General features: G+C 35.7%; 1 protein-coding gene across 1 annotated transcript in view; it reads left to right on the top strand.

Moving 5' to 3' along the window:
• The first annotated feature begins 2,384 nt into the window (after positions 1–2,384).
• The window catches only part of adcy9 (adenylate cyclase 9), a 56,499-nt gene continuing 31,829 nt past the window's right edge, over positions 2,385–27,054 (top strand). Inside the window, exon 1 of the mRNA XM_073843810.1 lies at positions 2,385–4,125. Coding sequence (XP_073699911.1) covers positions 2,385–4,125 — 1,741 coding nt within the window. The remainder of the gene's footprint in view (positions 4,126–27,054) is intronic.

Below are 27,054 nucleotides of genomic sequence, written 5' to 3' on the forward strand. Positions count from 1 at the left end.
TTTATTATTTTTTAAAATGTCTATATATATTAATTTGTCCCTGCATTCTGAAAAGAATAGAATAAAATAAATAAATAAATAAACAAACAAATAAGAACAGAATACCTGCCCAAAACACACAAATAATAAAAATCAAACAATAATTAATAAAAATAATAAAAATGTATCTATATTCGTTTTTAGAATTTCCATTACTTTTTAGATTAATACACAAGCCTGTTAATCACAAAATCTACATTTTATTTATTTATTTACAACGTCCATATATTTCCAGATTATGTGCACCTTCAAAGATGCTCCCATAGACCCCACGTTCTAAAAAGAACAGAATGAATTCCAAAAAAACTAAAAACAAACAAACAAACAAACAAACACTAAATTACATAGCTTACATAATAAACTTTTAGAACTCAAAATATCCAGTTTCTTCCCTTTCTAATTCTATGCTGACTTATATAACCCTTTCGAATTACTCAGAGAATAAACAGTGGCATAATTACACTAAACGTACCTGTTCGTTCGATGACATCACATCACACTCCACGCCAAGACGGCATCAGTCAAACTTGAGTAAGAAGCCGTTCACATGCGTGCGCGCCGCCGCCAAAGAGCCCTGCGTGCGCGCTCCCCAGCGACTTGCCCCCTCCCCTGTATTTCAACATTGTAGTCAAGTTGTCCACCCCACCGCACGCCCACAACCATCTTTTCCGAGTGTGCTCAGAACATGGTGGTGCTGCTGGCGAACGCAGCGCCAGGGTAAGCGCCAGCCAGCGGTGTTCAACTCCTACCTGAAGCCGTCCGGCTCTCACGACACCGCCGTTGCCTTCAACAGGCTCGTGCAGACGGGGAGGAGAACCGAGAGCGAACGGAAGAGGACGCAACGCGACACAGCTGCGGTGCGCTCGCCTGGCATGAGCTTGCCCGTGAAAAAAAGCGGACTTGAACGGAGTTTCGGAGGAATGCTAAACGGACAAAGTGGGGATTAAAGAGGCGGATAATGCTGGAGGAGCGTCGGCGTGGGATTTCAAGCAGTGGAGTGTGAGCGCTCATTCTTTCCCTCAACTCCACGAGTGTTCAACTGGCAGCCCGATCAAACGACTTGAGGCCTGGGGGAGAAAAGAAGAAAACTTTCGTGTTCATTTTGAACACTTTGCGTTGAAATGATTTGAGCTCGCCTCCAAGGAACTGGTTAAAAGGGATTAAACACAAACAAGGACATACTTATCCAAAGCACACTTTGCCTCGATGTCATCAGTATTTTCTTCTTGGAAGTTGAATCATAAGTATTATTCGTCTTCTGGAGTTGGCAGATATGCACGCTCCCGCGAAGTTGTCACGACGTCAACTTGAGCTTGGAAGTGTTTTAATGCGCTTTGAAAGCTGGAGTATTCACGGTTGACATCCGGAGTGGGTGTGCAGGAAAGGACGGGGCTCCTCCATGGGAATAGGCCGTCTTCTGACCCTCGACGGGGCAGAAGTGGGGCAGTAACGGGAGCTGCCTTGAGTTTTGACGGAAAAACACACGGGTAGCTTTTGGGTCTTACCTTCAGGCGTTTATTTTTGCTCACTTTACGGAATACAAGTACCAGTATTGTTGTTCCTGATGCCAGAATCTAAGGGAATACATCGTTAGATGTTTTTGAGTCCATTCTCCGTGTTTTTTGACCGTTAAAAGGGAAGAGTGGCGCATTTAAAAAGTTTTCTCTCAGAAAAACTGGCGCCTTTTAAAACAGCTAATACGCTTTAACGAACAGCAACCGTTACGGTTGGTGTTCACTGACTTCAAACTGACATGAATACAATAAATGTGTGACATCTGGCGTTTGGAAATATGAAATATAAACTTGTATTACCTTTGCATGTCATTCGGAAAGGGAAAGAAAATTCAAACATAGTCGAGCATTGGAGAGGGTGTTTGAGGGACGGTGTTGACTGGATAAAAAAACTCATTTGAAAGCCTTTCAGAACACCCTATCTAAACTAACCAACCTGTTTTAACGATACGTGCTTGTTCCTGTGGTCCTCAGTTCATTTTTAAAACGATGTGCTCTGAAAACCAGGATCGAGCGGATGACAGCGCGTCAGTCTCGGTCGCGCGTACAGAGCAAGAGTACACACATGCGCGTTCACGCGCCACTGAGCCATAGAATATAATGGAATCTGAGTGCTGACGTAATCCCAGCACGGATAAGGAACTGCTCAAGAGTCCAAGACGGTCTATCTTCATAGTGAATGCACCACTTCTGGCTGGACTTCTTTTTTTTTTTTTTTTCATCAGATACTAACTGTGCTTTTTCTACTGGTAAGAATCAAGTGTCACTTCCTCTGTGCTTGTCAGCAGTAGATGATATGTGATCATTAAAGTTGATTGTTGTCTTATCGCCATGGCATTGCCAGAGCAGCACCAGCCGCTCCACAAGACAGAGGTGAGGTGCGACAGCGAAGGGGGAGCTGTTACGGTGCGGATAACCGACAGCTGTAATCAACAGGTGGGTGACCCGGTCAACATGGGCTCCTCCAAGCCTTGCAAATACAGTATTTCATCAAGCTGCAGCTCAGGGGATTTGGGTGTTCCCAGGGCTATGATGACTCATCTAAGCAGTCCGAGAAGAGTGCCGCCGCTGTTTGAGAGGTCCGCTGCGCAGTGCTGGGACCCCAAGTTTGACTCGTCCATTCTGGAGGAGGCGTGCAGGGAACGCTGCTTTCCACAGATGCAGAGAAGATTCCGCTACATCCTGTTTTACCTGGCCACCGCTGCGCTCCTGTGGGGGATATACTTCGGGATCAATAGCACCAGGTGTGACCCTGCAAACTTCTTGGTTCCCACGGCAGGATTTTTCATACTGTGCCTACTCCTCCTCTGGTTTACGTTCTCAAGGCCGTATGCGCGTTTCTACAACCACACGTCCTTTTTACTTACAGTGATCATGTTTGGGATCACCTTGGCGCCTCAAACCCAAACTGCTCACTTTGCCCATTTTGATGTCCAAAAACCAGGCAATCAGTCACTACTACCTATGTCTCAAAATGCTCCGTGTATATCACCCGTCGGGACATTCTCCCTCTGTATGGAGGTGCTGCTTTTGTTGTACAGTGTGTTGCATTTGCCTCTGTACATGTCGGTGCTTCTCGGCCTGCTGTATTCTGTCCTCTATGAGGCTTTAGGCTGGTTGCACCTTGCCCAAATGGACGATAGCTACGTAGGGTCAGAAAGGTCGGACTTGAGTTGGCTTGTGCCCGGTAAAGTCCTGCTGCACCTGTGTGCGCATATCATCGGCATCCAAATATTCATCATGTCCGAAGTGCGCTCTCGGAGTACCTTTCTCAAGGTAGGCCAGGCAATCATGCACGGGAAGGATCTAGAGGTTGAAAAAGCGCTGAAGGAGCGAATGATCCATTCCGTGATGCCGCGGCTGGTGGCGGATGAGCTCATGAAGCAAGGAGACGAGGAAAGCGAGAGCTCTGGGAAACGATACAGCGCAGGTACCTGCTCCGTCGCCACCACATCCGCTGCGACCTCGTCCAGCCCCAAAAGCAACAAACGTAAGAAGAACTCTATTCCTCGTGGACAAATCATCTTCAGGCCCTTCAACATGAAGCGCATGGAGCGGGTGAGCATCCTCTTCGCTGACATCGTGGGGTTCACCAAAATGAGTGCCAACAAGTCCGCCCCTGCACTGGTGGGACTGCTAAACGACCTCTTTGGTCGCTTCGACCGTCTATGTGAGTTGACCCGCTGCGAGAAGATCAGCACTCTAGGAGATTGCTATTATTGTGTGGCGGGCTGCCCTAATCCGCTTCCCGATCACGCGTACTGCTGTGTGGAAATGGGGCTCGGGATGATCCAGGCCATCGAGCAGTTCTGCCAGGAGATGTCGGAGACTGTGGACATGCGCGTCGGCGTGCACACCGGCACCGTGCTCTGCGGCATTCTGGGAATGAAGCGCTTTAAGTTTGATGTTTGGTCTAATGATGTCAACTTGGCCAATCTTATGGAGCAGCTGGGTGTGGCGGGAAAGGTGCACTTGTCGGAAGTCACAGCAAGTTTTTTGGACGACCGTTATGAGAGGGAGGATGGACGAGTGATGGAGCGTGTCGGGCAAAGTGTTACTGATCAGCTGAAAGGTAAGACACAAGAACAATATCCTTTTTTTGTTTTACATACCTTGCAGAATCTGCGGAATGTTAATATAAATGTAAATAAGAGGGATTATACAAAATGCATGTTGATTTTTATTTAGTACTAACCTGAATAAGATATTTCACATAAACCCCTTTAAAGTTTACATGCACTTTATTTTTAAAACGGTGTTGTTACTTGAATGATCCACAGCTGTGTTTTTTGTTGTTGTTCATAAGTCCCTTGTTCTTGAGTCCCCAAAAACGTCCTTCAGGTCCCAGAATTTCTTTAGTTTTTTAGCATTTTTGTGTATTTGAACCCTTGAAATTTATCTGAAACAGAAATCTTTTGTAACATTATAAATGTCTTCTTTATCATCACTTTTAATCAATTTAAAGCATTCTTGCTTAATAAAAGTATTAATTTCTATCATTTATTTTCTACTGACTGAAGCTTTTGAATGGTATGGTCGGTGTATAATATTGCAAAAGCTTTATTTCAGATAAATGCTGATCTTTGGATCTTTCTATTCATCAAAGAATCCTGATAAAATACTTAACTGTTTTAAGTATTGATTATAATAAATGTTTCTTGAACAGCAATGTTAGAATGATTTCTGAAGGATCATATGTCACTGAAAACTGAGTAATGATAAGTAATGATGCTGAAAATTTGAAATCACAGGAATGAATTACGTTTTAAAACATTTAAATACTTAAAGTAAAGTAAAAATATTTCACAATATTCCTGCTTTTGCTGTGTTTTGGATCAAATGAATGCAGGCTTGGTGAGCAGAAGCGACAATCTTACTGTTCAAAAACTTTTGACTGGTAGTGTAACTGTAGAAGAACTGGAAAATGCTGATTGTTTTCGACATTTTCTGCAGTCTGGAGACATGTCCTTTCAGGACTCTGTATAAAGGGCTTTAAACGCAGTCCAAAATTAACACTCACCAAGTGCCAAATGCTAAAAAAAGGAGCTTTGTTGCATCATTAAAACCAGTTTGGTTTTATTAGAAACTGCAGTGCAATAATACGAAATTGTAAGAATGAAAATGAACATATGTGACCCTGAATGACAAAACCAGTCATAAGGGTCAATTTTTTTTTAAATTTAAAATGTATACAAGTAAGGTTTCCATTGATGTATGGTTTGTTAGAATAGGACAATATTTGGCTGAGATACAACTATTTGAAAATGTGCAATCTGAGGGTGCACATAAATCAAAATATTGAGAAAATCGCCTTTAAAGTTGTCCAAATGAAGTTCTTAGCAATGCATATCACTAATCAAAAATGAAGTTTCATGTGTTCATGAAACATGATCTTAATATCCTAATGATTTTTGGCATAAAAGAAAAATCGATAATTTTCACCATTAGCTATTGCTACAAATATACCTGTGCTACTTAAGAGTTTTTGTGGTCCAGGGTCACATATTGCAACCAAAAAATATAATTGGTAATAAATATCCCATCAATTTTTGACCGCTCTCTCATATAATCTCGTTTGTATCTCAACTGTAGACTCTCTGTGTCATTGAAGCCTCGTTGTTGTTCGTCTGTAGCTCTATTGTATTGCTGTTGTAGCTCTTTTATTGTGGCCTCCCTTTGACACAGTCGCCACGCATTCACGCTTCTGCTTTCTCAATAGCATCAGTGCCTATATAAATGGCCGCATCCAGCAGAGCTGTTGATTTAAAGTCGTAGTGACAGACGCAAGCTGAGGTCTCTATTTTTTCTTTCTCCTCATCCTACTCTAAGCCTCTCTCCAGCCCGTGTCCTTAATCTGAACTCTGATTTCGTTCCTGAACTGAACCTCTCGGGATCTCCTCCCTCTTTATCGACTATATTACTTCATCCTCTTGTCAGTCAGAGATGGGTAAATCATAATGGTGTTTATAAACTTTATGGTCTACAAAACCGGTCTTGTATTTGTTGCAGCATGTTTAGATTCTATTCTAAACAAGTCTGGTGCACTTGTTGAAGTCCATTCCAGTTTAGGTGTTTCTCAAAGTTGAAATGAAGTAAAGCTGATGTTTGTGTCCATGTGATGGACCGGACGGTTTCGCAAATGGCCCTTTGCCCCAGTGCCAGTCTTGTCACCCCAAGTGACTGTCTGATTCCGATCGGTGGACGGGTGCGAACAATGAGACTCGCTAGTAGCCCAGATGCGTGAGAGATGCGTCACTGTCTGTCTCACCACAAGCGTTTCTATTTCGAGCGTTTTCCCTGGTCAGTACCTGGCTGTGGTCTCACCCGTCTGTACACTCTTAATGTGTGTTTTCGGTTTTCAGACTAGACACGAGCTATAAAAGTATTTTTAGTATGTTCTAGGGTTAGAAGCTCATGATACCAACAATAAAACAAACTTTCACAATCACTTATGTTTGTGAAATTGCCAACTGTCTTAGAGAACGAATGAATAACTTCTAGCCCATTTTTACTGCAAATCGGCATCTGTGTGAGTCTGCCCAAATATTATACACTACCAGTCAAAAGTTTTTGAACAGTACGATTTTGCATTTGTTTGATTTCAAAGTACGGCAAAAACAGTAAAAAATGTTTTAATATTTTTACTATTTAAAGTAACTCTTTTTTTTATTTGAATATATTTTAAAATGTAATTTATTCCAGTTATTTAAAGCTACATTTTCAGCATCATTACTCCAGTCTTCAGTGTCACATGATTCTTCAGAAATCATACTAATATGCAGATTTATTTTCAATATTTATAACAGTTCAGTATTTTTTTTTTCAGGATTCTTTGATGAATATAAAGATCCACAGATCAGCATTTATCTGAAATAATTTTAGAAATTAATACTTTTTTATTTTATTTTATTTTTTTTAAGCAAGGATGCTTTTAAATTGACCAAATTGATGATTAAGACATTTATAATGTTGTAAAAGATTTATGCTGTTCTTCTGAACTTTCTAATCATCAAAGAAACCTGAAAATATTATACTCAGCTGTTTTCAACATAATAACAATAAAAAATGTTTTTTGAGCAGCAAATCAGAATATTACAATGATTTCTGAAGGATCGTGTGACTGGAGTAATGATACTAAAAATTCAGCTTTGAAATCACAGGAATAAATTACCTTTTAAAATATATTTAAATAGAAAATAGTTATTTTAAATAGTAAAAATATATCAAATTTGTACTGTTTTTGTTGTACTTTGGATCAAATACTTTAAAAAGATAAAAAAAACATCATACATCTTGTTCAGAAACTTTTGACTGTTAGTGTATTTCATAGAATATTATTTATGTTTATGTTGCGTATTATTAATATGAACTGCAGCGTGTAATTTTGCAGTTGGTAACATTTAAAAAAATAATTTTATTATAATTGTCTTTTATGCTCAAGGCTGTGTTTATCTGATCAAAAACAATAAAAAAAATAATATTGTGAAAATATGATTAGTGATTAATTATTTTTTGTGTTTAAATATATTTAAAAATGATTTTTCAGCATCATTACTTTAGTCTTCAGCGTTACATGATCCTTCAGAAATGTTCTAATTTGCTGATTTGCATCTTAAATTAACATTTATTATTCATTACGCACAACTGTTTTCAACATTGATCATTTTTCTTTGCTAAATAGGAAAAAAAAAACAGAAATAGAAATCATTTGTATAATTATAAACTCCTTTATTCTCACTTTTGATCAATTTAATGCATCCTTACTGAATAAAAGTATTAATTTCTTAAAGAAAATGACTGACCCCAAGCTTTTTGAATTCTAGCCTATGCTTGGCTTTGCATTTGTGTGCAGGTGTGCTTTCATATTTGCATGATGTGCATAATTCAGCTATAATCCGTTTTCGACTGTTGTGTTGCCACACTGTGAAACAAACAGAGCTGGTAATTATCACTGCGGAACATTGAGTTTAATTACAAACCAATTATATTAGTGTTTATTTCCTCCTGCCTGTTTCACTTTTTAATGCGAGTATCTTGCAGTTAACCGTAGCACCCAACCCCAGTTGTCTAATGTTAGTCTACCAAATTTCCCTCTGTTAGTGGTGGCGATGGCAGGGGGGGCTCCAAAATGTGCATTGTGGGACTGTGATCTGGCTCTTGTCAATACAAATGTAGTAAGAAAGCCCAAGATGTATTTTATTTTCACATTTATTGTTTGCTTTTTACGTTTACAGTGATTTTATTGTGCTTTTTACTTGGCCGTTAAGTTAAGAAACTATAGATCTTCTACATTTACTCTTAGCTTTCTTGCAAGTCTGAAAGCATTAGGACGGATAGAAAAGCATAACTTTTAACTCCGTAAAGTTTGGCGTACGACAAAGTCGTACAGTTACGTGGTAAAACAGTATAAATCATCAATCAGATGACAGAAGGCATGTAGTAGATTGTGGACAACAGGTTTTTCGGCAAAGTTTTGATCGTGTTAATAATTTAAAGGCTTTTGAAATGTGCAAATCAAATATGATACTTGATGGGGTTAAGAAATTAAGCCGCGAAAATGGTCTCAGAGTCAGGTTTGAATATTTTCTGTGAATCAGTTCTAGAAAGCCTCTGTTATTCAAAATCAAGGTTGAACCACAGTCACATGGACTGTTTTAACAATGTCCTTACTACCTTTTTTTAACGTCACGTTCAAAAATGACCAACGAGTTTCGATATTTGTTGTATTTAAAACTTGACTCTTCTGTAGTTATATCGTGTACTAAGACCGGTGGAAATGCAAAGCTTCAATTTTCTAGGCTGATAAGATTAGCTTCGGCCATATTACGGCAGCAAACTTCCTTGACTGTTACGCCGGAATGGGAGTGTAGTTCCTAATCTTATCAGCCTAGAAAATTTGTTGCTTTGCATTTCCACCGGTCTTAGTACACGATATAACTGCAGAAGAGTCAAGTTTTAAATAGGACAAATATCGAAACTCGTTGGTCATTTTTGAACGTGATGCTATTGATCTAATAGGATTCAATGATCTATGCTAAGCTATGCTAAAAGTGATATCGCCAGAACAGGAGAACGGCTGAATGGATTTCAAAACGGTAAAAATCAACTTATTAACTCGGGGGGAGTTGGAGAATGAGCCTATTTCCAAAAAAAGTGGAGTGTTCCTTTAAGAGCCAGGGGGTGAAAACTTTTGGAATTTGAAGATCAGTGTAAATTTAACTTACTTTGCCTTCTGGGAAACATGTATGTTTCTTTTGTAGCTTCCGAAGGGCAGTACTCAATGAAAATATGATATATAGGCAAAATAAGAAAAACGCGCACATTCTGTTCAAAGGTTTTCACCCCCTGGCTCTTAATGCATTGTTTCCCCTTCTGGAGCATCAGTGAGCGTTTGAACCTTCTGTAATAGTTGTATATGAGTCTCTCAGTTGTCCTCAGTGTGAAAAGAAAATTCTCAAAATCATACAGTCATTGTTGGATAGGGTTCAAATTCACAAAAATGCTGAAAAACCAAAGAATTTGTGGGACCTGAAGGGCTTTTCTGAAGAACAGCAGGCAGTTTAACTGTTCAGGACAAACAAGGGATTAATGAACAACTATCACTAAACAAAAAACACAGCTGTGGATGATTCAGGTAACAACACAGTATTAAAAATCAAGTGTATGTAAACTTTTGAACGAGGTAATTTTTATAAATTCAACTATTTTCTCTTGTGGACTATATGTAAACATTTTATGTGAAATATCTTGTTCAGGTCAGTACTAAATAAAAAAAAAAAACATGCATTTTGTATGATCCCTCTTATTTTGGTAAAATAATTAACATTTTTGCATTACAAAGTCACTTTGAATTTAATTTGACATGAATCGGATGTATGTGTTATCCCATATATGCGTTTGCGTGTGTGAATAGTTACTAAATATAGCTGTTTATGTTACGTCATGTGTAGTGTGACCAGATTGTTTACAGTATCCTACTAGGCTGTTTGATCAAAATCGTGGTTCCTCTCTAATAAAATAGACTGAAAAAGATGTACATTTTAAAGTCAGTTATATTGAATGGCAACATATATATTTTTGTAAAGCTATATGAGCCAGCCATATACTACCAGTGCAAGTTGTGTTGGTGGAGCAGATGGGAGTGTGTTCTTGCAGATAAGGAGCCCAACCCTGCTCACACACATGGACACACTCGTGCCAGAAGATATAGACAAGCTCTTTATTTGGGAAAGAAATTCCCTTCCTCCATTTAGTCATGTCGACATGTGTAAACAGTCATAATTCTTGCAACGTTTTTGTGTCATGTACATATACTCTCAGTATATATACATTGAGGGCACAGAGTTTAAGCCGGAGTGCGTTGAACGCTTATGTCGTCTGTCCTCATTCCTCTCTTTCTCATGCCGCGCTGTAACTCTGAGGTCATGAGTCTGCTTGAGATGGACGGGTTTGTCCAGTCGGTTGAGAAACTTCAGCCACAAAACACATCTATGCGGGTACAGATACACACAGCCTTGAGGCTTTAGACATATCTTTCAACATCCATTATGTCTGGGTTGTGATTGAAGAGGTGTGAAAGACATTTTTGACGTAAATTTGAAATCGCTAAAGAGGCGCACAAGTAAACACCGCTGGTTTGCCTTTGCCAAAAGAAGTTTGTTCTGTGTATAGAAGACGTTTGGAATGGAAAACTAGCTTGCTATATACTGCCGGCTGTTTTTGAAAATATATTTTTAGGCTTTTTTGCCTTTATTTAGACAGGAAAGTAGGAGGGCAGACAAGAAAACCATGAGAGAGGAGAGAAGGCTGCTGGACTGGGACCAGATGTTAGAGCTGGGCCTAAAATTGCACTTTTCTTTTTTTGACTATGTGACCTTATTACATTGTTTAATTCAGTGAGTGGCTTACCGATGTGATCTTTGCAAGTTCAGGCTATCCTATAACTCAAACAGTAGAGCATGATTCTAGCAACACCAAAGTCATAGGTTCGATTCACGGGGAAAGCAAAAAACGATAAAAATGTGTACCTTTAATGCAATCTACTGTAAGTCACTTTGGATAAAAGCGTTATCCAAATGTATAAATGTTAGGGCTGTGTATTGGCAAGGGCCTCACGATACGATACATATCACTGTTGTGAACTTTTCTCAGAGACCAGGAGACGTTTTGGATATCTTGAAGCAGAAGTTTCTCTTTATTGAGATCCTAGCTGTTCGTTTGCTGCAGTCATCAAAAGTCGTCTGACTAATGTCAGATACAATACAGTTTAAATATATTTCCAGGGGGAGGATTACATAGAGGTGGAGTCAATCTAAACAAAGCATGCAAATGCAGTACAGGAATCAGCCCGTTACCAGAGTTCCCCAGCCCTGATCTCATTATCATAACAGTGTCATTCAAAGGCATAGGTGCTGATCCAATCAGTCTGACAGTATTGCCCATACCTTCACATTATCATAGAGACAAAGGCATCGCTGTAGCTTGAGAACAAAAGGTTAATGTCTCAGACACCTGGGCTGCCTGATTTGATCTTCTTAGAATGTCATCATCTGTACCTTTAGAAGCTAAATAGAATATACTTCACTTTAGATTTTCCTGTGAAGCTATTTCAGAACATATGATCAACATTTCTTAAATTTGTAATCCTACAATCCCCTCTTTGAGAGTTCTAATAACTCTCACATAAAACAAATTTAAACCTCCATAAGTCCATTCTGTAGCCTATGTTGGTTAACATAAGCCCCATCTTGCAGTCATGTAACTTGTAAAAGTTACAGGCACATATAACATTATCCTGTGTCTTGTCCTAGATTTACTTAGGTGTAATAGTTCTTTTCAGAACCATAATTGTTGACACGTGCGACAATGGGATGGTAAAATGTCGTACAAACTACATGATGTCACAGAAAATCATGTAGCATAAGAGTGGAAGTCTTGAAGTCTATGGCGCCTGAATAGCTGTGAAGTCTGTTTTCTGTAGTCTGTTTCCCACGTAGATTCACTCAGATGACTCTTTGTCCTCATGAAGCTTGTTCATGTCTAAAGTGATGCTTCACACCAGGGTTTCGCGTATGAAGATGACTTGGCATACACACCTGAAACAAAAGAAAACAAAGAAACAGCAGACCAGCAGTATTCATGCATAGACATTTTTAGACTTCTGTTGATCGTATAGTGGTTTTATTTATTACATTAAAATTCTAGTGATCGTATAGTGTTTTTTTTTTTTTTTTCTTAACCTAATCTTAATTTGACACCTAATAGACCAGTGAGGTGGGGATTGAAAGTACTAAAGGGGAAAAACCTATCAGGAAATGTTCACCGCAGGATTTTGCCCCCGAGGCTTATTGCACTTCGGTTCTTTCCTGGGCTCCTCACTGGTTTGTGTGTCCTAATCTGTCCCTTTAAGTGTTGTGCACACTGTATAGTGTGAGACATAAGTTCCTAAAGCAGAACAAAAAATACATGTATTTCCAAAACAAAGCAATCACTACATTTCAGTCCTCTAATTAAACATCAGTCCTGGTAGACATCATAACAGAGGATGGGTGACTGAATAAAATATTCTGGTATGGCTGAGTGTTCTTAACCAAGTGTCCCCAAGTTTGGGGGGAGTGATATTCAACTTCCCTTTGTTGTGTTAACAAAGAGTCTTTCATCTTTGTCGTAGATTACTGGGGTAACTAAGAATTCACAGCCTTAGCAGTTAGCACCTCAGCAAGCTGCCCAGTGAGTTTGGTGTAGTGGGGAGGTGCTGTTTTAGCATTGCTAGCAGACTGTGTAAAAGCTGATTTACATTGTTCATTTCTTTTACGTATTTTTTGTTTTTTCTGCATTCTTTCATCAAGTGTCCAGGTTTACCGCAGTAATGACAACTACCTTCTCTCTTAGGACATTTACTTTCCTGTCGGTTCTCTGTTTTCAACTTAAAGGAAGCTGCTGCAATCTTTACTCTGGCTTTAACATCAGAGTTTCTTTCCCAAGTAGCTAACCTGTCCAAGTTACTTTGCAGGGTTCTATTGGACCATGTGAGATCTAAGAAAGGCAGTGCATTTCTATATTCAATTAAAAGGCCATCAAACCATGTACGAGCTAGTGGTCCTTTATCATCTAGCACCTTCTCTGGAGTGTCAGCTATTCCACTGTATGCTGCAGCTGACTGACAAAACCTTTCAGTGTACTCACTTACAGTTTCATCCTTCTTTTGCACACAGTTAGTGATTCTGGACCAGTCTGTTTTGGGTCCTATGATATTCTTTAGAATTTTTAAAACACCTTCTCTCAAATCGCCTTTACTGGCATGTTGTAGTTCAGAAGTAACAGCAGACTCAAAACTGTTGAATTCAGATTCAGTTAGAATTTGTGACATCAGCTGTGTGACTTCTGCTAACGACATGTCATAAAGACGCATTTTGCTGTTCAATGTTCTTCTAAATTCTGAAAAATGTGTGCGTGCTGAAGGTAAGCTCTGGGACAATCTCTCTATGTCTTTAGGTCTTAGCGCTTTGGCAACCATTTGTACTGGAACAACAGAAGAGTTTGGAGAAACACCTTCAATTTTCTCAATTCCCTGATATCTTCTCCTAGCACCACATACCTTCACTGAATTCACTGCATCTTTCTCCATTGTTACAGTATTGCCACTGTCTTCTGGTCTACATGAAGACTGTAAGTCAGGATAGCTTTCATCTGACTGTTGGTCTTTTGAATCACTTTTGGTTGAAGCCTGGTTATGGCCCACCTTTTTAGTGAAACGGGACAATCTAGTGTGCAGCTGTTGGTTTTGTTCTTTCAACTTAGTGATACACTGAGCCTGTTCTTGTGCTAACGATAGTGTAAATTCTCTGTGGCAGCAGATAATGCCTTTTAGGTTTTTCTTTCGGATACATGTTCCGAGTACCTTTTTGCATTCTTCAATTGACCAAACTTTATCTGGATCAATACCAAATTTCTTTGTCAAATCAAATTTTACTGACTCAGTCACTATTGAGTCCATATGCTCTCCTAACAATGATTTAAACTCATCGTCTGTCCATAATGGCGTAGCTAGTCCACCTTTCTCTGTGGTTGGAATTAGCCTAGCATTCTTTCTAACCATTTTGCGAGTTTCCTTGCTACCACGCAATCACAACACTAAAACTTCTCTGATCAACAGAGGGTACGCTTGTTAACACAGATCAACTATTGTTAACCTTCCCTGAATTAACAGAGGACAACACAAACTACTAGCACTTAATGCTAAACTTCTCTGCCAAAACAAAGGATAACAAATTTTAGCATTTTATGGCTAAACTTCCCTGCTTAAAACAGAGGATAACAGATATTAGCACGTAATGCTAAACTTCCCTGGGTGAACAGAGGATAAACAACTCTTCTCTAAAAGAACAACTTTAGAGGGTAACTTAGTTAACTAAACTGTAATAGCTGTAGTTAACCTTCCCTGAATAAACAGAGGATAACAAATATTAACACGTAATGTTAATCTTCCCTGAGTGAACAGAGGATAAACAACTTTAGCACGTAATGCTAAACTTCCCTGAATTAACAGAGGGTAACTTTTCATCTCTAAAAGAACACCTTTAGAGGATAACTTAGTTAACTAAACCCTACAGCTGTCTGTTAACTCTTCTCTGACGGCGCAGAGGATAACTATATGTACTGGTCTTTAGCGGTTCTTTTGAATAGAGTAGCACTCACCAACCCTTGGTTGTAAAGGAAGATTCGTGGAAATCTTTGTTCAGCTGGAAGTTTCGCTCTGGATTCCAAAAGATGCAGTCTTGAAAGCAGATCTTCTGTTGAGCTTGCTGTTTCAATCTGGATTCAGGTGAAGAAGCTGGAACTCTATCCGGGTCACGGCACCAAAACTGTTGTGAACTTTTCTCAGAGACCAGGAGACGTTTTGGATATCTTGAAGCAGAAGTTTCTCTTTATTGAGATCCTAGCTGTTCGTTTGCTGCAGTCATCAAAAGTCGTCTGACTAATGTCAGATACAATACAGTTTAAATATATTTCCAGGGGGAGGATTACATAGAGGTGGAGTCAATCTAAACAAAGCATGCAAATGCAGTACAGGAATCAGCCCGTTACCAGAGTTCCCCAGCCCTGATCTCATTATCATAACAGTGTCATTCAAAGGCATAGGTGCTGATCCAATCAGTCTGACAGTATTGCCCATACCTTCACATTATCATAGAGACAAAGGCATCGCTGTAGCTTGAGAACAAAAGGTTAATGTCTCAGACACCTGGGCTGCCTGATTTGATCTTCTTAGAATGTCATCATCTGTACCTTTAGAAGCTAAATAGAATATACTTCACTTTAGATTTTCCTGTGAAGCTATTTCAGAACATATGATCAACATTTCTTAAATTTGTAATCCTACATCACGATACATGGGTCACGATACAATATATCACAATATATTGCGATACAATAAATACTGTGATATATTGCAATAGTTTGTATTAGTATGCATGGCACATTGGCAACTTGTTAAAGTCGGCAGACGAATTAAAATTCCAATTCCAATTTATTTTCCATCCATTCCAATTCATTAGAACTGCACAGTGTGAGTAGCCAACGTTACTTTTTCCCAACACTTTAGCCTACTTTGTGTAATGACAAAAACATTTATTTCAGTGGAAAAAATAAGTCCAAAACTCTCTATTTTAACATTTTGAACAATAGCGCTCAACAATCTTTTTCTTTTTTTTCTTTTTTTTTTTTTAGAAATTCTTCTTTTAATTTTTCTGAAAATCAAATGAAAGCATAAACATTTATTTTTAATCAAATGAAAAATAAACCCTTTTTAATTTTTGGCAAACAAACAGAGGTTTACTGTTAAAATCAATACATGGAAGAAAAATTATATTCAGTTTAGAACGTTTAAATAATAATTGTAGTTGTTTTTTTCTACAATTAAGTGGTTAATCTTGTTGTAGTATTTATTTTTATCATATATATTGTTTTATGTAAATTATTTAAATAGGAATATGTAAACACTTACATTATACTGTACAAAAGTAATACAAGACTAATATTGTTGTTACATGTTAAACCGTACTTTTATTTTGACAGGTGGCCGTGAAGTTTGTGTGTATAGTATGATGTGCTTTCTCAAATGAAATGGTAAAAGTGACACTCACAGCAGCTTTGGAGATTGAGTTTATCAATCTATCAGTGAGATGCAAAGGCCAAAAATTAGCGGAAGCTTCACGTGTGCTTCAGTATGCGTGTAGTAAAAAAAAAAAAACAAACGCGTCTCCGCCATTCATACATACAGAGGCAAACGCAACATGCAGGATTCATATTGAAACGGTCTTTTTGCATTTCAGTTTTGACAGACACTAGTCCATATGAATTAAGTGACAGACCAACTCTTGATTTATTAATCCAAAAATCGACGATTTGGTGACATTCCGCGCTATTGTAAATTAGTTTATGAATGGAGTCCGCGATCCCGTCTGTGTTTTCGCGGAGGAGACATTGTAAATGCGCGACCATGTAGAGACAGAAATATGACATGGCTTCGTGTAAATAAGATAAATAACATTTGTTTAATAAAAGAACAACGTATAGACCTGTTCTATAGGAAAGATAACCTTAAATGACTTCTATTGTGATCTGGCGTTATATCGAAAATAAAAGGGGGCGGTCCGCCCCCTAAGATAATGGTAGGGTAAAACACTGGATTTGCAAAGCTTACAAATGGCATTTTTTTATGTCTAATTCAGTACTCCCTGGTACAGTGTTAAAACCAAAGTGCAGCCACACGTCAGCTCTAAAAGCTGGAGGCACTTTTATATTTTCTGCCATGCTCACTCTTGCTTACTTCTGATACCGTACTGCTGAGCGTTTTGTTCATAGCGAGTTAGCGACATCTACTGGAGCGGAGGAGGAGGTCGTTTGGCACAACTTGGATCGATACTTGAGGTTGGACTATCGATACACTATCGTAAAAGAAATTATCGCGATAGTTAGATGTATCGATATTTTTGCACAGCCCTAATAAATGTAATGTAAAGCGAAGCACAAAACCAAAATCAGCTAACTGTACTGTTATAATATTTATTATTTTGATTGGATGGTTGACATTCAGTTTTTATTTTAATTTTAGTATAAGTTTATTTTATTTAAACTATTTTTTTTGTCTATTTATTACGGTATTGTCAAAAATACTGTTAAATTCATTTTGAATGTGAACTTTTGGCACAAAAATGAAAACATTAACAAAAACACTGACCACTTTAACCCTTTCATGTTTACAAAGACAACCCCAAGAGGCGCAGCCGTTTAGAGGTCACTTCCGGTTAATGATGTAACAGAATTTACCGGTGTTTTGAATGTAAATGTGAAAGTTTGGCACTGAAATCATCAACAAAAACACTGACTGCGTTTACCTCTTCATGTTTACAAACACAACCAGAGAGGCACAGCCATTTAGAGGTCATTTCCGGTTAATGATATCACATAATTTGCCGGTGTTTTGAAACTGATGTGTGAATGGTGCTTTACCGGTAAAAAGACTAAATGTTGCCTGTGTGAACAGTGCATTTTTGTATTTGGTATTTAAGCCGTTCTGGTAATTTTACAAAGATAATGTTTCGGCTTCTTCTGATTAAATAATGACAATCCAGTTACGTCATCTGGACGAGGAAGGTCAAAAAGCCCATTGCATTATGGGATACAGAATTCCGCATAGTATTCTCTGCTGTAAACAACCGCGCATCTCTGCTAATGTACTCGGGTACTCAGGGTTTTCCATGCATACTAAAAAACTTACTTTAGTCGCTCAGTATACATGCTACATGCTACAAAAAAATTAGTGTTGTGTAGTGTTGTTTATTGTAACCAAATCTGTTTATTTGGCACTTTGTTTCAGCAAATCGATAAAGAAAAGTCACTTATAAGTAGGAGTGCGATGATTAATCGATTCGATTAGACTTTCCGAATGCATCGTGATTCTGTCTGGATTCTCGCAGATGGCGCTCTAGGCTAGTTTTTAACCGCACGCATAATTACTCACGAAAAAGAGCACTTTTGAGTCATATGAGTGGTTAATTGTACTTGCGCCTCAGCTTTTATGACGCAAGATTAATGTAAACACGGCCCACTGTGAACACTCTTGTAATTCGCTTCAAACTTTATGAATGATTATTTTAAATTCAAGTTGTGTGTGTGTGTGTGTGTGTGTGTGTGTGTGTGTAAACTGGACGGAAGCAGAGTACGTCTGTTTTGAAAGCACGCAGTGCCATCTGCTGGTAATAACTAAGCTCAGAATCGATTCAAGAGAGAATTGCGCATGTCTTACCTATGACAGCTTTGCCAAACATAAAGTTGCGAGGCCGTTGATGCATTTGAATCATAAACAGTGCAACAATTCTAAAAATCAAACTTACAATACTTCTGGTAACACTTATGAGTAGGGGTGCGATGTTTTGTGGATCGATTCTGCGAAAATTGCTACATACTAAAAAAACATACTAAAAAGTGTTAGTTTTTTTTATTGTAGCGTTCATTTGCCACTTTGTTTCAACAAATCAATAAAAAAAGCCAGTCATAAGTGGGACTGCGAGTTGATTGTTTAAAACGATCTTAGATAAACTCGCATTAAATTGGTTTACGCAATAATTGTTTTACGAACTACAGAAATTGCGTATCGTGCTTGTGATTTATGAATGAAGCCCTTTAGGTTTTATTATGCGCTGGTAAAGCTGGGGTTCCATTTAGAGTTGTTTGTTTGAATATTTGTGGGTCTAGTTATTTCGATAGGAATCAATTTGACCAAAGGGTTTGACCAAGAGCTGCTTCATTTGAAAGTGACTTCTGTGTGAACTGTGCTGTAAATATCAATACACTATTGACAATAGACTATGGAAATAGCTCTTCTGTAGAAAACTCTTGGCTCGGAGATGTTTCACCATCGCTGTAATTCAGAGTCAGCTTTGTAAACTCCTGTGTCAACTTCTGTCAGCCGGTCAACTTTAAGAGACACACACACACACACACACACACACACACACACACACTCCTCATGTTTTACGGTAGCAGTCTGCCTTGAGCTAAAGCTCTCGACTGATTTCGAGTAAGTCTTGTCAGGTGATGTCATGACCTGTTCTTGACTAATCTAAAAAAATCTTCCTCTTTTTCTGGAGGATCATGCCCCGGCATGTCTGCGAACTCATGCTCTGAAACTGATGGCATATTTCAGCCCCAGACGTTTTTCGTTTTTTCTTTCTTTTTCTCTGTTTCTCTAACGCTCAGCTTTTACTTCACCACAGCACTGTGAGTGACTCTGTGTGTGTGTGTTTGTGTGTGTGTGTGTGTGTGTGTGTGTGTTGACACAGCTGGTTGGTTTTGTGTTTGCCAGGCTTTGGCCTTGCATTGCTTGTGAACAGGTCAGGGAATTACTTTGATAAGACACCTTCCTGTAGCCAGAGGTCAGAGTCATGTTGTGTGTGTGCGTGTGAAAGTGTGTGTTACGGAGCATGCGCTGTGAGGGAGTCCTACACTAAATGATCCTAAACATGATAGATTCAGGGCAGAATGGGGTCTGCTGCAGTACATAGTGCTCAACAGCCACATTCATGTCTGTGTTAAAGGATATATAGTTTGTTATAATTACTTTTTAAAAAATCTTAGTCATTTATCATAATCATTTACTGTTTTTTGTTATTTTACTTGTATATATTTTACTTAAAACAAAAGCTCGTACAATACTGGCAAATAAAACAAAACTTATAGTGGTTTCTTGGATAGCTAAGTTTTTTTTTTTTGTAATTTAGATTTTGATTAGATTTTATTTGGAAATGTATATTTTATATGATATAATTTACATAGATCTTTTTATAATTAAATTGTATAATTGTAAGTGGGTGCTTGGATAGCTAGTCAATACCAAAAAAAAAAGAGAGAGAGAGATTTTATACCGCAACTCCAAAAACATAAACATTTTATTTGAATTTTGTTACATTTTATTTAGAAAAGCATATTATATATTTTGCATGGATCTTTTTAGGATTAAATTGTACAGTTCTAATTGCTATTATTATTGTTGTTGTTGTTGTTGTTGTTATTATTATTGTTTTGTTGTTTACTTAAAATGTTATATGCGTGTGTGTAATTGTGTAATTGTAATTTTAATGTCTTTTATTGACATTATTATTTATTGATGTGTGTGTGTGTGTGTGTGTGTATATATATATATATATATATATATATATATATATATACACACACACACACACACACACAATTTTTTATTATATATATATATAATAAAAAATTGTGTGTGTGTGTATATATATTAGAGGTCGACCGATCTATCGGTTTTGCCGATTAATCGGCACCGATAGTTGATTGGCCGAGCTATCGGTTATCGGCAAAAACCCTTGCCGATAGTTTTTCCGAGTTGCGTTCTTTGCTGAAGCGCTCATGCTCCGCTGTCTTAGAGTAGAGGTTAAGCCACAGACCAATGTTTAATGTCAGGATTGTTACCATATATTTGTATTGATTTATAGTCATATTTTTAGCCAGCAAAGTTGTAGATTTAAAGACCTGACATGAGAAAGCAAACTGTGTTCATTCAGCCGACAGAATCCTGCCAAGTCACAGCGCGCCATAGTTTTACATTACATCATATCTGTCCAAAATCATTGTTAATGTTCATAAAGACTTGACCCTGGGCTGGAAGATTGAGTATTGTGCATTTCAGCAAAATATTTGTATTTCTGAAGCGCTAATAATGTCTGTATGCTTCATATAGAACTATAATTTATGTTTTAGCCTTTTCTTCAGGCCCTTAACGCATAGGCTTGCATCTTGTTACGCACTTTATTTCACAATGCCATTTTCCTGTTCTTATTTGATTTAAATAACTGATTAACAGAAATGTATATTAAAAATTAAGATAAAAATTATACAAAACGAAATTCGTTTAAGGAGGGATTTTCCACAAATAAAAACGTACGAAGTGGTCAAATTGTGTCTGACCTTCTCCAATTCTCCCGGCGTATTTTCGTCCAATTCATACCACGTCCGACATTTACAAATAACACAAACTTCTTTCGTAATTAATATATTAAACTGAAACAATCACAAACAAATAATATTTAAACATAAATGTAAAACAGAAAATAAATTGTTTCTGAAATGGCTGCAATTAACGATATAGATCGCACTTTCTCTTTCCGTTTAATCTGTCTAGACTAAACTTTGCTGGTTTTTTGATCTTTCTGGAGGTAAACATTTGCCCGTTTGGTGATTAAATAAACTGTTTTAGATTTCTGCTTGAACTACACGCGACGTGTCTTGTGTGTGTGTGTGTGAGAGAGAGAGATACCTGCCAGTTGTCCGCGCAACGCAGCGCTGCACTTTTGTCCGGTTGAGCTTGTGTTTTTCCCGCACATGGCACGTGTGCGCGCCAGAAACGCGGCAGGCTTCGTTGCACAGAATTTGCACTGTAAGCTACGTGTGCATTGTTTGACAGTGTGAGCTTTCAATCGCAGTGTTTTACTTTAGATATGCCTTCATTTCTGCTGTTTGTAATGCAGTACTATAAGATGCACTAAACTCGCGCACTGACGGACTTTCACTTTCTCTTTGTGTCTGTTCGTCTTAAAAAGCTTGTTTGCAGAAGAGGTTAAATGCACATGGATTTTCGAATACTTTCGATGTACACACAGTCAGTTCTGTTTTCAGAGCAGGACAAAACATCTGATACATCGAAATAAATCTGTGCATTCGTTTGAATGCAGCCGGTTAAAGCAGCGACTGTCTGTGATCTCATCGGTAATAATCAAACGAAAAAGAAAAAACAATAACTATTTTCTGTAAACTTGCCGACACTTAAAGAACGCTTATTTTAAATAAGTAAATGTTTAAAAAAAAAAGTAGCCTGCTTATATAATAAAAAAAAAGTAAATTTTGCTCAAAATAAATTTTATATATATGAAAATGGTGCAATGTGCATTGAAAACTGAGAATGTGAGGCATGGTTATATTTAGTTAATATTGAAAATCGTAATTTTAAGATGGCAAATATAAACAAAAAGCGTAGAACCTGCAATTTTACATATTGTTAAAATGTAAAGATGACAATGAGTCCATTTGTAACATCAACTAAGATTAATGAAAGCTGTAGAATAGAAGTGTTGTTCCTTGTTAGAGTGTGTTAATTTCAACATTTACTGATTTTTTTAACATTAATGAACTATGAAATAACTTTAATTATCAATATATAATAAATAATATTTTTATTCATTTACAAAGTATGGTTTAGTATTTAAAAAAAATAGTAGATCACTATTTTTAATGCTGTTCAGTATCCATTTTCAAAAACTATCGGTTAATTAATCGGTATCGGCCAGTGTGGTCCAACCTAGCTATCGGTATCGGTAAAAATCAATATCGGTCGACCTCTAATATATATATATATATATATATATATATATATATATATATATATATATATATATATATATATATATATATATATATATATAATTTATATTTTTTATATTTTTTATATTAAAAATATAATATAATATATGTAATATTTTTTAATAAAAATATATACTATAAAAAATTATGTGTGTATATATATATATATATATATTTTTTTTTAATAGTATATAATTTATATAGAAAAATATAATTAATTTGTGTAATTTTAATGTCTTATTTTTTATTTTATTTAATTTGTACATATTTTATGTAAATCTTTTTAGAATTAAATTGTGTATATCTAATTTTAATATATTTTTACTATTTTATTGTTTAGTTTATTTGTACAAATTTTACTTAAGCTTTTTCAGAATTAAATTGTGTAATTCATATTTTTATATTTAGTATTATTTAATTGTATTTGTATATTTTATAACATATATTTATATTTTATATATTTTACGTAAGTCTTGTTAGAATTTGTGTAATTTTTTTTTTAATTTGTACATTTTACTTTCAATTTTTTATAATTGTTTATTTATTTTATTTTTTATTTCATTTGTATATATTTTGCTTAAACTTTTTTAGATTTGCACTGTTTAATTCATATTTTTATATATTTTTTATTTTTTTGTATATATTTTACTTATTACATTTTCATTTGCTTTTAATTATTTAATTGTTTTATTTGTGTAATGTGTTATTCTATTTTATTTGTATATATTTTACCTAAACCATTTTAAAATAACATTCTTTTGTTTTTTGTTTTTTTTATTTAAATGTTTTCAGAACTACTTTTTGTGTAATTCATTTCATTTTTATTTTGCCTTTTAGAATAAAATTGTGTTATTTATATATTAATAAATTTTACTTAAACTGTACTTATACCTTTTTGCAGTAACATTTTGTTTATTTTTTATTTAAGCTTTTAGAATTAAATTTTATTTTCTAAATAATTTGTGTAGTTAAAGTTTCGTTTTATTTAATTTTGAGCAGGGTTTTGCTTAGTACATAGTATTTATAATTAGCTTCATATTAAAAACAGTACAAGTCTATGGTGTATCCTCATATAGATGGCTAGATAAACATGTCTCTCTGTGTGTGCTGTCTCAGTTTTTATTTTTGTAATTCATGCATTACACATTTGCTACTACAGGACGTTGACTCAGACTTTAGGATCATTAATCTCCACACATACACACACTGTGACCTTCAGTGCTAGTTTGACCACAGTTGCACGTTTGCACTTCGACACACCTGCCCACATACGCAGGGCTGTAGCATCAGATCTGCTATGGCAGATTCCCAGCGGTGACACAAAGCTGTGTGTGCGAGCATGTTTTTGAAAGCAAGGACGTGAGCGAGTGCCGTGGGATCACACGCACATACATGTGCATGCATACCGGCTCAGTGCAAACCCAGCACATGGGATAGAGATGGTTAACTGCAGTGCATTGTGGGAGGGTGACACTGCTTTCCCACAAATGAGCTTTTGTATTGCAACTTGGAGAGCATAATTAGATGCTGAAATCTGCAACTTGATGGACTGTTTTATATTTGAGTTTGAATTTTAATGAGTTTGAGTTTAAGTTTGAATTTGAGTTTGAGTTTAAGTTTAAGTTTGAATTTAAGTTTAAGTTTGAATTTGAGTTTAAGTTTATTTATATATATATATATATATATATATATCTTGTTTATTTTTAAGATTTTTTTTTACTTTTTTAGTTAAGTAAATGCTTTTTATAATGATTTAAAATATTTATTTTATAGTAAGGTGTTAGCTTTATATAAAAACAGACATTTGATTTTGAATTTGAGTTTAAGTTGGAGTTTAAGTTTGAGTTTGAATTTGAATTTATTGGCATATGTTTTTATTTTTTGGCTTATCAAAATGTTACTTTTTTTAGTTAAGTAATAATGCTTTTATAATGATTTTAAATGATTTTTTTTTTTTTTATAATAATAAAATTAAAAAAAATTATATAGGGTTTTAGCTTTAGCTTTACATAAAAACAGAAATTTGAGTTTGAATTTGAATGAGTGAGTGCAAGTTTGAATTTGAGTTTAAATTTAAGGTTGGGTTTGAGTTTGAGTTTAAATTTACTTTGAGTTTGAATTTGAATGTATTGGCATACGTTTTTATTTTGTTTATTTTTAAGTTTGTTACTTTTTTATAATGTTTTTTTTTTTAAATATATATTTTTTTATTTTATAGTAGGGTGTTAGCTTTAGCTTTATATAAAAACTGAAATTTGAATTTGAATTTGAATAAGTTTGAATTTGAGTTTAAATTTAGGGTTGAGTTTGAATTTGAATAAGTTTGAGTTTAATTTTGAATTTGAGTTTGAATTTGAGTTTAAATTTAAGGTTGAGTTTGAGTTTAAATTTGACTTTTGAATGAGTTTGAATTTGAATGTATTGGCATATGTTTTTATTTTATTTTTAAGTTTGTTCATATTTTTTATAGTAGTGTGTTAGCTTTAGCTTTATATAAAAACTGAAATTTGAATTTAAGTAAGTTTGAATGAGTAAGTTTAGGTTTAAGTTTGAATTTGAGTTTAAGTTTAGGGTTAAGTTTTAATTTAAAGTTTTAATTAAAGCTTTATTTTATGTTAACTTTAGCTTTATATAAAAACTGAAATTTGAGTTTGAATTCGAGTTTAAATTTGAGTGAGTTTATTGGCTTTTTTGGCTTATGTTTATTTTTAAATTTAATGATTTTAAATGTGTTTTATTTTATAGTAGGGTGTTCGCTTTAGCTTTATGTAAAACAGATTTGAGTTTGAATTTAAGGTTGATTTTGAATTTGAGTTTAAGTTTGAATAAGTTTAGGTTTAAGTTTGAATTTGAGTTTAAGTTAGGGTTAAGTTTAGGTTTTAATTTGCATTTGAGTTTGATTTTAAGTTTGAGTGAGTTTAAGTTTGAATTTAAGTTTGAATGAGTTTAAGTTTAAATTTGAGCTGAAGTTTAGGGTTGAGTTTGAGTTTGAATTTGAGTTTAAATTTGAGTGAGTTTATTGGCTTTTTTGGCTTATGTTTATTTTTAAATTTAATGATTTTAAATGTTTTATTTTATAGTAGGGTGTTCGCTTTAGCTTTATATAAAACAGATTTGAGTTTGAATTTAAGGTTGATTTTGAATTTGAGTTTAAGTTTGAATGAGTTTAAGTTTAGGTTTAAGTTTGAATTTGAGTTTAAGTTTAGGGGTAAGTTTAAGCTTTAATTTGCTTTTGAGTTTGATTTTAAGTTTAAGTGAGTTTAAGTTTGAATGAATTTAAGTTTGAATGAGTTTAAGTTTAAATTTGAGCTGAAGTTTAGGGTTGAGTTTGAGTTTGAATTTCAGTTTAAATTTGAGTGAGTTTATTGGCTTTTTTGGCTTATGTTTATTTTTAAATTTAATGATTTTAAATGTGTTCTTTTATAGTAGGGTGTTCACTTTAGCTTTATATAAAACAGATTTGAGTTTGAATTTAAGGTTGATTTTGAATTTGAGTAAGTTTAGGTTTAAATTTGAATTTGAGTTTAAGTTAGGGTTAAGTTTAGGTTTTAATTTGCATTTGAGTTTGAATTTAAGTTTGAGTTTGAATGAGTTTAAGTTTGAATTTAAGTTTGAATGAGTTTAAGTTTAAATTTGAGCTGAAGTTTAGGGTTGAGTTTGAATTTGAGTTTAAATTTATTGGCATTTTTGGCTTAATTGTTTAATTTTTTGTAGTTATGTAATGCTCTTTATAAAGATTTTAAATGTATTTTTTAAATTTTATAATACGGTGTTAGCTTTAGCTTTATATAAAAACAGTATAAGTCTACAGTTTGTCCTCCATTTGATTCAGTATTAAATATAAATGAAATGTTTGTTTTAAGTCCAGATTTTGGGAACATTTTTGGTATTCTCTAAAATAGATACACACTTGTAAAAAAGTTAAACAGAGCTGAGAGTACTGAGATTTGAATTCAATATAAGTCACTTTGGATAAAAGCATCTGTCAGATGCATAAATGTAAATTTGGTGTTACACTTGTGCAGTTCTAACTCTCGCTTTCAGACTGGCTTCTTGGGGTGTTTATCCGGTACTCTCTGTGTGTGTGTGTATTAGAGAGAAATGAGACAGTAAGGCAGAATGCCCAATCATACAATTGAATGATAATGTGCTTTCAGAACAGGATATGGTTTAATGTATCAATGATTCAGCAAACCTTCGTGCCATTGTGTGCTTGTCCAAGGAAGAGAAGCGAAGAGAAAATTATGTGTCTCATTCATTCTGGTCACTGTTCGTCTGAGGGACATTGCTGTGGGTCCGTGTGTGTCAGTATGACGCAGCTCGCTCACCCTGTGCGTCATGCTGTGTGCTTGACACCAGAGAGAACGAAAGAGCGTGATTGAGTGAGATGGAAAAGAGAGAGGGACCCCCTTTGCACTCCCTGGCCTCATTTCAGCGTTGTAACCAAAACAACAGAGTTTCAGTGGAGAGAGAAAGAGCAAGAGGTACCTGCAAACATTTAATCACAACAGCTTCTATACGATAAACAAAAATAAATCAAGTCTTTGGCAGTGTAGTTGAC

The sequence above is a fragment of the Garra rufa genome, chromosome 7 (genome assembly GCF_049309525.1).
Source record: "Garra rufa chromosome 7, GarRuf1.0, whole genome shotgun sequence".
NCBI classification, from domain to species: domain Eukaryota; kingdom Metazoa; phylum Chordata; class Actinopteri; order Cypriniformes; family Cyprinidae; genus Garra; species Garra rufa.